Below are 12,323 nucleotides of genomic sequence, written 5' to 3'. Positions count from 1 at the left end.
GCCAAGCAGTGACCTCTATGCTTTAGGATAGTACCTGGAAATGACCCTATGAGGTGAGCACGATTGTGATCCCCATTTTAGAGAGAGGAAACGGACACAGAGAATGCAGGGCACTCGGCCGAGGCGACACGGCTGTGGACGTGGAGCGAGGGTCCGACCCCGGACACGATGGCCCTACGGTCCACGCTGCCGGCTGCTCGGGGCTGCCGAGTCGTCAGAGCACGCGGCTCCTGAGACCATGTGCCCTGTTGCCCATAGCGGCAAACGGCAACACTAACAGCCGGCCCCGCACAGGTCTCCACATCTGACCAAAAGGCTTCTCGTGTTCATCGGCTTGTGTGATTCTACGATACCACTCTGAGGCTGTCACTGCCGCTCTGCACACGTGGCCTGGACGTCTCTTCGCAGGAGGACGTGCGTTTCAAATTATCTTTCTAGTGATGGAGAGAGCTGTGCAGTACCCAACCTGCTCACAGCCACTTGTCTGAGCCCCTCCCGTCCACGGGCACCGACTTTGGAAATAGAAGAGCCCAACTGGTAACAGCGCACCGGGAAAATAAAACCCAGAAGAAAAGGCGAATCACGGCCAGCCTCACATGTAGGTGAACAGGGAAGCTTCCTACAAAGTGATATTTGCATTCTGCCCAAAATTATCTCTTTACTGGCCCATTCCAGGACCTAAAATTCTACCATTAGATAGTCATTTCTTTGACTGAATACCCTTCCTGTTACAAAGTATCTTTGGAAGAAAACCACGTTATCATGTACGTCCCAATGTGAATCACGTCATAACATCTTGTCCACGGTGGCAGCTAGCTAAGGGCGGGCTCCAGCCTGCACACAGCAGCGCCGAGCTGAGGTCTCAAAAACGGGGTGGAAACCCCAGTGCTCTGGTTGAGCCCAGGGATCCAGGTGCAGAGACCCCCGGGGAAAGTCGAGGGCAGGGACCACGTGACGGTCCAGCCAGAAACGTGCGGGGGAGGGTCTCCTGGGGTAGCCCCGCCGTGGGACTCCAAACCCACGTCATGGCACTGCCAAGTGGCTCTCGCCTCTGACACACTGTGCCGTGTCCCTGGGAAGATGGCGGCTGTCACCACCGTGGGGACAGGGATCAACGCACAATGGGAAACCCTGTCACATGGGGGGGCGGGGCGGGGAGGGGAGCCAGCAGCAGGGGAGGAAACTCTGGATGGTTAGGTTAAAAAGGATTTGTTCCACTTCAAAACCAGAACGCTTTCCCCAGGAGCCAGCTTCGGGGCAGGAGGCTTGAAATGGAGGAGGGGGTGGGGATGCCTTCGGGGGTCCCTTCGGGAAGGAGGCGAAGACCCAGGAGACAGCATCAGCCAGCGGCCGTAAAAATCCCCCCCACCCTGTTTCTGGGTCCCAGACACGAGGGATCGCAACGCCACCTGGCTTTCCAGGGCGAAGACAGGGCTCTGAGCCCAGGCCACCAGAGGCCTGGCCACTCCTGGTTCTCCCCAGAGACTGGGAGCCGGCTAAGCTCCCAAAGACTGAACGAGCCTCACCTTCCCCACTCAGGGCCCACCCCCTCTGCTGGGCCCCCGCATGTCCCCAAGGGCATCGAGCCCTTCTCGCCCCGGAGCTGGGGCCCAGGCCAAGCTGGCATCGGCTCCCACTCAGGCCCAGGCTGCCCAGCACTCAAACAAAGACACGCTCGGCCCCCGCTGTGGAGAGAGGGACGCTTCTGGGCCCGGAGGGAGCTGGCCGGTGAATGACAGCACTGAGAACAATGGAAATATGGTTTGGGGGCGAGTCCCCCTGGAGCCCAACATTTTGGTATTTAAAGGAACTTTAATGAGCTTAGGCTAATCTGGAGTTCAAGAGGGGGTGTTTTGTTTTGTTTTGTTTTGTTTTGAAAAATCCTTTTAAAGGCTCCTGAGGCTTGATAGGGAGGAGGCAAGTGCTCGTGACTCCGAGTGGCTTTGCTGCCGCAGAAGGGGGGTGGAGCGAGGAGGGGGGCTGCTCTGGGGACCCCTGCTCCTCGAAGCGGCCCAACCTGGGGCTCGAGATGTAAGGGGGTTCTCTCCAGGCCGGAGACACGTGGAGTCCGGAGAAGCAGCAGAAAGGGGGGAACAAGAGACGCGTCCCCGCGCTCTCGGAAGGCCAGGGGCTGCTCGCCGAACGACTCCTTCTCCGGTTCCCTGTGACCCCCCCTGGTGACAGCAGCAGACCCAGGTGCGTCTCTGACCCGCCGAGAAACCACCCTCCTACAGGTGCAGCACATCCCCCGGGCTCTGCAGGGCACGGGGCACACTTGGGGGGAGGTCCAGAGGCCCCTAACGGTCGCCCCAAGAGTCATGGTCACAGAACCGCGCAAACCTGGGGAGAACGCCCCCTCCGGCTGCTGAGTGCGCCCTTCTCCGTGGCCGGGAGAACCGGAGTGTCTGAAAGACCACCACGGTTCCTCTGAGCGAGAAAATCAGAGGACCAACGGCCCCTAAGGGTGCCCTGCGGGGAGCGAGGCAGATGGTGGGGTGCTGGTTAAGTAATATGTGGTGCTTGCCAGAGTCTAGTTAAGACAATTCCACAGGACACAGGGCCCTGGCATTGGGGCAGGGGACGAGGGGGCAGGATGGAATGGGGCCAGACGGGAGGTCCAGATAAGCACATGGTCCGTTCCCAGCAACCCTGATGCTGTGCACATTTTTTATGTGAACAGAGTTCACCTGGGCCTGTCAGACCAGGTCGTCCCATCCGGGGTGGCCTGCTACCTGTCAGGGCTTGTCCACCATACGGTGACGATGCTAAAACACAAATCTAACGGGCAGCAGAGCCAAGGAGGCCCGGGGAGGCAGCGGAAGCATTCGCCGTTACCGTCATCCAGAAACAGGTCCCCAGCCCGGAACCCCGAGCGCCCGGAAGAGAGCGGACGCCTTCCAGTGACGTCTGCCAGACCGGGAAGAGCCCGGCCCGTCCTGCACGCTCCGTCGTTAGGACATTATCGTGCGGGATGCGGCACTGGTTTCACCATCCTCCGGCTCGGCCGAGCGCGGCAGCCCGGCCACCAGCTCTGCACTGGCCCCGGCCGCCTGGGCTCGACCCCGAGAAGCGCAGCTCGGAGGCGGGCTTCAGACGCCCTTTCACAGCTACGCAGGTGGGGCATCTGTGATGGGGCCAGGTATGCCCACGGGCGGACACCTGCCGCAGGGCCACGCCTCCCGCCGCGTTCTGCCGGGGCTGCCGCCTGCCACCAAGGGAAACTTAATCCCCACCCTGAGTCGCATTTCATTTATTTCCAGGAGTGTGAAAGCAAACGCATACAGCGCTTACCGCTCCTTGTCAGCTGCCGGGGCTCTAATCCCCCTGCTAATTAATGCCGGGGCCGCGGCGACTTTATTAATTTCACCGCGGTTAAAAATACGGAGGCAGATGATGGCGCGAGCCCGAAATAACGCCCTGACATTTGGAGGGTGTCCGCCCCGTTGCGGCAGGACGGTCGGCGGGGTTCGCTCTCGGACGTGACAAAGAGACACACGGCTGCGGCCCACGCTGCTCAGTGAGAACGTGCCGCGCCGGTCGGAGAGTGGGGGGAGGGCACGCAGGCCCCGGGGGCCCCGGCCAGCTCCTCCGTGGCCCCAGAAAAAAGGAGCAAAGGGCCTCTTTTCCCCGTCCTCAGATGATCTTTTCCGCGAGGCCCTTTCTACACTTCGCTCCTAAAATTACCAACTTCCCCAAAGCAGATCTGAAAGGCTGCCGGTGACGGCGCTGCCCAACGTGCCGCTAACAGACTTTTGGAAACGCACCCTGGGCCTTCCCCGGGGGAGCCGGGGCTGCTGGAAGCCGCCCACCCAGCGGGAGAGGCGCCCCGTCCAGTCCCCGCCCTCCCCGGCTCACCTACAAGTGGCTCGCTAAGCCTTTCCCTCTGAAGACATGAAAGGCACGTAAAAATTCATGTTGGAAAGATGTGGGGGGAAAAAATGTTTTCTAAGCATTAAAGTAGAGCCAAGATTTCATAGTTAAGGCAGAAACTGTTTTCAAATCTTCCTACGGCAGATGTGACTGCACTGTGCCCTCCCCCCGGTCCACTGCCCCGTCGTACAACTGTGCTTAAGAGCCAAGGTGACATGCCTTGAAATTGGTTATCTGATGGAATTCCACCATGACATTTCGTATAGACGTTGACTCTAAGAAGCTTTAATAAATTTCCGCTAAGTAACGAGCAATCTGAATCCTTCTCCGTTTCTCACTTCTAAACAGTGGGGCCCCCAATTGTTCTCGGACCATAAAAAGAACCCGCCGATAATTCGAGAAATGGAATTATTCTCATTAGAGACGCAAGACCTGCTAATCATCTCCAAAAACACTTCTCGGAGTTGAGAAGTAATAACGAAGAGGCCTCCCGAAAATGCGTAACGGTGTTTTGGTTAATACAGAAGCTGCGAATGAGGAAAATGAAACCAAAAAGCAAGAAAACTGTCAGGAGGCCTCTTGTCCCTGGAAGCCGGAGAGGAAAAGCAGCTCTTCGCCCAGGTGGACGGCGAAAGCCCCTGAGCCTAGGGCCGGCCGGTAAAAGCGAGCGCGGCGAGTTACTTTTGTGGCGTGCCCCGTTTATGGAAGAACCGAGCGACCCCCACGAGCCTGCCCTGCCAAGCGAAGTCCAATCCCGCATCCCCTGACGCCGCTAAGACCCGCTCCCGCTATCTGATTTTATTCCGGAATTTTAAGTCTTAGATTCCAAGAAAGTCCTACCCAGGGACCAATATATACATATAAAAGAAAGCGCCTGTGAGCATGGACTATTTCCAGTCACCCTCTAAATAAAAAAGAGATAAGCCGGCCTGCACAGCCGCGGCCGCAGCCCGTGGACGGTGGGGAGTCCGGGCTAAGCCCCCCCGCGACTGAATGTAGACATCAATTTATTACCTAGTTGTGTCTGAGTTTTATATGCCTTAAATTTTATTATGCCAGGAGCGGGGCCAACAGAGATAAGGTCGAGCAGAAAGGGAACCATCACCTCGGAAATTTCATCTCCGGGCTCCTTTTATGAGTGACCCGCGCGTCCAATTTTGATCTCCAAGTAATGTCGCAGTAATAAACCCAAACTAACTCTCCTCCCCACGCCCACACGCCCTACGCTACCTTGGTCAAATGCAGAACTGGTTCATTACGGGTCCCGCCAGAGACCACTAGCTCGGCCATTCTCCCTGAGGGACTGCCAACAAGAGACTCCGCGGGGAACGCGCCGAGAGTCACACGCACTTTGCCGCACGCTGGGCCCTTCTTCAGAAAACTGGTCTGCTCGATAAGAAAGGGGAGAACACACAGCCCGGCCCGGGAGCCGGGGCTCCCCACAGCCTGCGGTCTGCTGGCGTGGGGGGAGTTACGATGTCGGAAGAGCAGTGTTGATGACAGCGATCCCACCCCGCACCGATCCTCCGATGTCCCCAGCCATCTGAGGGATAACGAGGAACCTCGCGTGTGAGAGGGGAGGGTGCTGCCTGGCGCCCTGCGCCGCCAGGCACGGGAAAGACACAGTGTCAGCTGGGTTTAACCGCGGGCCCCCTTCCAGGAGCCTTAATTATCTATCGTATTACCGCCTTCCTGTTACTCAGCAGCCTCTTGCGTCCCGGACTCGAGGCCAGCTACGGTGTTTGTTCTGAACCAATTTAGAGAGAATTCCCAACGAACCAGGTCACAGAGGACTCGGTTACATGGCGAACAACAGCTATATAAATAGAAGTCCCCTAAGCTGGAAGCTATCTCGGTTGTCCGCTGCCTTTCAGGAGCGTGGGGACAGCTGTGCCCAGTTTCTAAACGCGCACACCTTCGGCACCACGTGCACCCCTCACTGGTTCTGAAAACGCACTGTCCCACCTAAGTGGCCTCATTTCTCGGATGACATGTCACGAACCGTCAAGGTCACCTCCAGCTCTTAATTTCTGAACATGCATAAATCAGCTTTCTCCACTCCGGCCGTAAACGCTTATTTGTTTTTGGATGACCAGAAGATCAGTTGTTCCTGAGGGTGTCATAGTGCATGAGACAAAATATTTAACAAAACATCCTAATTTTTCAAACGGATGGCTGTGTGCCTAAGACGCCAACGTCAATTCCGTTTTTTTAATTAGACAAAGTCGGTGCTTGACGTCGAGAAGGCGTAACGACGGGTTGATGGAGCAGAATTTTCACGTTTTAACTGGTCGCCTGACATCGTGAATAAGGCAGCTAATAATTCAAACCCAAAACTGCCCCAAACACAGAATACTAATGACTGAAATAAATATGGTAAACGCTCCTTGTCGGAACGACGTTTGTGACCTTCCCTGGAGGCTGCAGGCTGGTTATGTTTTTTTCATTGCCATGTGTAGAAACGGCACCTGAATTTCATGAACTGTGGCGAGGAGGACACTTCTGGACGTTCGTTTTTATTCCGCGCTCTGCAACCCACCGCCCACCGGCCTCCACTTCAACTATTTTCCTCTCCATCTGCCTTGGCCGGGCCTCAAATTTTAAAGAGATCCGACGGGGGCGGGGGGAGCAAACTTATTTTTACAAATGTATTTGTTGAAGAGAAAGAGCGACTATTACCTAGGATTGCATTGTGCCCCCCTTGCGGACAAAGATGTAGTCTTTCTGAATAGCGTCCATCAAGCACCTAGCCCTGCACTCTCGGTAGAGGAGGCGTCCAGAAATACTTGATAGTCCAGGGGTGGGGGGTGCAGAGGGAGAAGCCAGGCTGCATGCCCCCTGAGGGCAGGCTGGGACTTCTCCTCAACAGCCTCTCATCGCCCAGAAGCGCCATCATGCTGGCTGGAGAGAGGAGTTTGTCACCAGCCTAATCTCAAAACAAAGAAGCCAACGAACCTCTCCCTTCTCCCCAACAGCAACGACCAAGCAGAGATTAATACCGATAAGATGTTCAAATATACTAAACCCCCATTTTGTTGGAAGAAGAAAGGGATTGGGATGGAGGACAGAGGAGAAAAACAAGGAATAAAATTAGGCTAAAAAACAAAACGGAACAAAATAACACAAACGGCTGACGGGCAGGATGAGGGCCGCGGTGTGCCATGGGCTACATAGTCCCAGAACTCTGTTTTGGACGTCTGCGTTTCCAAAATATATGTCAAAATTAAAATTCAAAACCCTCCCTGCAGCATCCCCCCCTCTCTGAATAATGCCGATCACACTTCTCTGTAAAATCTTCCTGGTTCTGGCCAACAGCTGGCAAGTTGATCCCTGCAATTTTCCCTCTGCAGAAACAGCTTTGTGAGGGGAGAAGTGACTCCGAGCAGCCCACGCCGCCAAACCCGGAGGGGCCGAGATGCGGAGGGACATTGTGCTGAGGACCTCACAACAACTGTTTCTTCTCCTCTTGACACAGCCTGACTTCCTTAAAGAAGATTTGACTGGCCAGACAGCTGTGTTGACCCTTAAGCCTTCTTTGATTCGTGATTTTTTTTTTTTTAACAAACAGAATAGAAATTCACAACCCAAATCCTCTCCTAAGCTCCCATACTTTTGAGTTTGCTAGCGCTGTGCCTGAAGATGTGAACATTCCGGTAATCTATAAGCAGAAAGATAAAGATTGGGTCGACACAATCCCAGAACCTTCCGATGAGAAGCAAGAGAGAAAAAAAGGCAAGCAATCAACCAACGGCTTTATCCACAGGTGAGGCTTGGCGTTGTGTGGGCAAAAGCTACTGAATTACCTAAAAATTGCAACTTTCACTGAGACACTGTAGCAACAAACAATCAAGAACAGATACAGGCCTATCTCAAGGAAGAAAAAAAAAAAACGTTAACCACAATCGCCGCTTTGGGAAGCGGTCATGCATTTTCACTTCTCTATATTTTTTCTGTATTGTCCAGCTCATCCCAAGGCAAACGTGTATTTTTATTTGGTGCTGAAAAGTGTAAAGTTATCTTTTCAAAGCAAATAAAAAATGCACAGTACTCTATCCACATGGGGGTAAACTTCAAGTATGTTACGGCATCGCGGACTGGAGCAGCAGAAAGGACATTTTGTGTGTGGTCACTAGGTCTGAGAGCTTTGCGGGTTGTTAGTAAACCTGACAGCCCGGGCGATGGAACGAGGAGACGTTTCCGTTCTTTCGCGGTGCTTTCTGCCCCGCGGAGGGGCCCGCGCAGCCCCCTCACCGCGTGTTTTTAATAACAGGATGGGAACGCTTTGCCACGCACTCGCCCCCCCTTGATTACCCTCACACGCTGTCCCTCTTATTCGCAGTGACAAATGCAGAATTCTCCCGGCCCACTCAGTCTCACAGACCAGCACCCCACCCCCCATCGGCCGCGCTTCTCCCCACAATGCCCTCCGGGCTCTGCGAAGTCTGGGTCCCTGTTGGTGGGCCATCTGACAGGGAAAGCAGTCCCCTCACCCCAGCTCCGGGAAGCAGCCCCCCGCCTGCCCTGCGACCAACGGGGAACCCTAAACCACCCCGGCCTCTCCCGGGGTTCGGCATCGCAGAAATCCAGATCCGAAGTAATCCGCCTTGTGAAATACCTGCCTCCTGATTCCCCTGAAACGCGGGGTGCTCCGGCCCGCAGGAGGGGCCTGGGCTCGCGTGGCAGGAACGCAGGGCCGGCCGCGGGGAGGCAGAGGGAGCCCCGCGGACCGGGGCAGGCCCCAACCGCCGGCCTGCCTGCGGGCCCTGCGTCTGCGCCCGAGGGTTTCGGAGAAACCGGGGCGGGAGGGAGGCCAGTACGGCGAGAGGAAAAGCAAGCGGGTGCGTGCGCCCGGAGGATCCCTCGCGCCCCCGGCGGACAAAGCCCCGCGGGAAACGGGCGCACAGAGGACCGACGCCGTGGGGTCGGGGGAGCCTCGCCGCACGCCCGGCACTGGCGCGCGAGGGGCGCGCGTTCGTGGGGAAGGCGACGTGGGAATCCGCCGCAGGCCCCTGGGCAGCCGCGGGGCGCCCCACGGAACGCGGAACAGCTCGGCGGGGGCGAAGCGCCCACAGAGCAGCGTCCTCTTGGAATGGCCGAGTCGGGGTAGGGGTTTCAGGGACCGAAAATTAGGGGAGCCCTCGCCGGACCGCGTGCGCGCCGGCCGCGGTCACAGCGCGGTTCTCGGCCGCCGGCGCGAGCGCACGGCCTGCGGGGTGAGGGCGGCGCGCGCCCCCGAGGCCGCGGGGGCTCCCGAGCGTTCCGGAGGCCCGCGGCGCGCGGACACTCACTTCTCGTAGTCGTCCTTGCAGTAGAGCTTCTTGTCGCGGTAGAAGCAGGTGGTCTCCAGGGGCTCCTTGCAGGAGGCGCACTGCACGCACCGCTCGTGCCAAAGGCCGTCGTTCAGCCGCAGCAGGAACCTGTCCGAGATGACCCGCTGGCAGCCCTCGCAGACGGACTTGGGGCCCACCGCTCTGCCTGCGGCGGGGAAAGACGTCGGAGGGTGAGCCGCGCCGGCCCGCACCCCCGCCACGCCGCCCGCACGCGCCCCCGACCCCTCGGACCGCGGGTGGCCCCCGCGCCCGCCCGCCCCGGGGGGCGCCCTCCGCGAATCAGCCGGGCGGGGAGCGAAAAATCACACCGGCCGCGCGTCTGACAGACAGGGGGGGTTACATCCTACCGGGGAAGGGAACGGGAGTCCGCAAGTCGCCTTTAATTATCAAAGCCACGGGGCGGGGGCGCAAACACCGCGCATCCCGTCGCACTCAGCGACAAAGAAATGGGCGCCCAGTTCACCACCTAATCGCGAAACCACGCGCCGTGCTCGGCTCTACGGACTTCGGCAAATGCAGGGTGCAAGAACAGTCGTGTTCGCTTTTGTTTTTGCTGAAACGCGTCGGTTTTATTTTATTTCTTTGAGGGAAAACTTTAAATTTTTTCTTCTTTTCCTCCTAAAATGTCCTGTGCGGAAGGACAAACACCGTCTCGCACCAGGCAAACCCAGTAGGATTCAAATCTAAGAACCCCGAACCGCGGCGTCCTGGCCGGTGGGCGAACTGCAGCTGGGATTTTCGTAATTAAGCAGCATCAAAATGAAGAAGAGAAAAACCAGGGGCAAGCGCGGAGACCCCGGGGCGCGGGGCCAGGGCTGCTGGAGGCCAGTGGGCTCCGCGGCGGTGCGGGGAGCGACCGCGACCCCAAACCGGCTCCACTCGATTGGGGCTCTCCTCCCTGTCCTGCCCAGGGACTCCTGCTTTGTTCCTTTAGTTTGCGAGGTGACTTGGGGAACGGGGTGGGGGGCCGCCTGGCCGCCTGTGTCGGCACATCTCACAGCTATTTAACGGCCTTGTCCACCGGAAACACTGTCTCTCCCGCGGTGTCCCAAAGGGCGGGACCCCTGCCCATCTCCCTGCCCCGATCCCGCGCTCTCCCCTGGCGGCGCCGCCGCCACCCACTCGAGAGCGCGAGAGCGACCAGCTGCCTGCCGCGGGGCAGGGCGGGCTGGGAAGGGCGCGACACGGTTCTCGGGGTGAACATTCCCTGGTCTTTCCCCCGCTTCTTGGGGTCCGGCGGTGCCCGGCGGAGCGCAGGGCGACCAGCGCCCCTGCTCCAAGCGGAGGCGCCGCGCGCCGGGCCAGGGCGCTGGCCCCGGGGTCCGCGCCCTGCGAGGCGGCCTGGAGTCGGGTCGCTGACGAAAGCGCGGCTGGAGGAGCGGAACCCACGCCGCGGTTTCGCTGCGTCTGGGGAGTTGAGAGGGGTCCCCTCGATGTGGTTTCTCCGGCCGAACTGTCTCCTACCTGCTTCGCCCCGCTCCAGCGGCTCCGAGGGACCAAGAGAGGCAAGTGGTTTAAAGGACAACGAAGATCCCTCGGCTAAAACCACCTGAGCCCCGCTCCGCACGCCTGACCCGCACCAAGGGCGGGTCGGGTCGCGGCCTGGGCTCCGGGGCCCCGCAAGCGGACACTGCGCAGAGGCCCCGGGCGCTGCGAAGGGGCTGGGGAGGCGGGGGCCGCTGGCTGGTCCGGGGCAGCAGGGACCTGAGGGACGGCCTGACAGCCGGGCGTGGGCTCGGCCCCGCTGTCCGCCGGGGCCGGCCAGCCGGGCTCCAGAGCTGCGCCGGGCGGAGAGCGGGCGCGCCCGGGCGGCGGCCTGAGCACTCACCCAGCAGCGAGGAGAAGGAGGCCGAGGTCTCGATGGCGCTCGGGAAGTCCTCCTCCATCTTCAGGCCGTCCAGCATGGTGCGGCGGGGCCGCGGAGACCTGCGCGGGAGGAGAACGACGCTCCTGGCGCCCGCACCCTCCGGGAGAGGCCGGAGGGGCAGTCCCGGGTGACCAGAATGCGCCCGGGGTCGAGGCCGGCCAGGCGGAGCGCGGGCGGGAGGAGAGACGAGGCCGCGGGAGCCGCTCGGACTGATCTGGCTTCGCTCGAAGTCCGCGCGTTAAGTACTCGGGCTTCCGCCCCCCAACTGCGCTTCTCCGTCCCTGCCCCCACGCCCCCACCCTGTCCCAGCCCAGAGCTCCCAGCCGGCCGGACTCCGCCCAGCCTCTGCTGCAGCGGGCCCAGGGGGCGTCCCCGCGGGCACCGCGCTCCGGGGTGGGACGGGCGAAGGGCGTGCTGTCCCCCCTCGCGGCCCGGCGGGGCACCCGGGGCCTCGAGTTCCACGGCCCGCGCCCGGCCGCCCCGCGCGCCCCTCACCTGCCCGGGGCCGACAGGGCAGCGCGAGCGGCCGGACGCGCGGCGCAGGGCGTCCTGCCTCCGCCGGCCGGGGCCGGAACGTCTGCGGGAGCAGGGGAGTCGCCGCGGGGCGGAGCCGCGCCGGCCCTGCGCGCTCTTGGCTGCATTTCAAATCAACTTTCAGAAACGCCGCGCGAGCCGGGGCCGGCAGCCTCCCTTACCTGACGCGCGAGCGAGCTCGGGGCCCGGAGCGGGACGAAGCCGCGGCCCGCGCGGCGCAGGCCCCCGGGGCCGCAGGACGCGGCCGCCCGGCCCCGGCGCGCCCGGGACGGAGCCCGCCCCTCTGCGCGCCGGCCGGGCCGGGCCGTGGCCGCGGGCGCCGGCCTTCTCGGGACGTCCTGCCCGCCCGGCCGCTCCTCGCGGGGATCGAGTGGCGGGCGCTCCTCGGAGGCGGGGAGAGGAGGAGGCGGCCCCGGGTCCTGGGTGCGAGTCGGGCCCTGTCTGCCGGCCGCGGCGGATCCAGCTCGGCCCGGGCCGCGGCTGCGTGCGCGGCGGAGGGAGGGGTGGGAAGCGCGGGGAGGGGGCTGGAGCGCGGCCCGCGGAGGGGCCGCCGCGCTCCCGGCCCGAGCCGGCTGCGCGGTCACCGCCGGGCGCGCCCCTCGGCCGCGGTGACCTCCTGGGCGTGCCAAGTTTACTCCCTCCACGTGTAACCGCCACCCCAGGGCGCGCGCGGCGCCCGCACGCCGGTGTTCTGGCCCCTCTGCGGCGGCTGCAAGTCAGGA

General features: G+C 60.8%; 1 protein-coding gene across 1 annotated transcript in view; it reads right to left on the bottom strand.

Moving 5' to 3' along the window:
- LMX1A (LIM homeobox transcription factor 1 alpha) overlaps window positions 1-11,123 on the bottom strand; it is an 80,153-nt gene extending 69,030 nt beyond the window's left edge. The window contains exons 1-2 of the mRNA XM_036235263.1: window positions 11,029-11,123; window positions 9,159-9,345 (exon numbers count right to left, since the gene is read on the bottom strand). Coding sequence (XP_036091156.1) covers window positions 9,159-9,345; window positions 11,029-11,104 — 263 coding nt within the window. The 5' untranslated portion in view covers window positions 11,105-11,123. The remainder of the gene's footprint in view (window positions 1-9,158; window positions 9,346-11,028) is intronic.
- Window positions 11,124-12,323: the final 1,200 nt, after the last annotated feature.

Source organism: Rousettus aegyptiacus, unplaced genomic scaffold, assembly GCF_014176215.1.
Source record: "Rousettus aegyptiacus isolate mRouAeg1 unplaced genomic scaffold, mRouAeg1.p scaffold_m13_p_17, whole genome shotgun sequence".
NCBI lineage: Eukaryota > Metazoa > Chordata > Mammalia > Chiroptera > Pteropodidae > Rousettus > Rousettus aegyptiacus.
The sequence above is the reverse complement of the archived record's forward strand: the minus strand, read 5'-3'. Positions and strand labels throughout refer to the sequence as shown.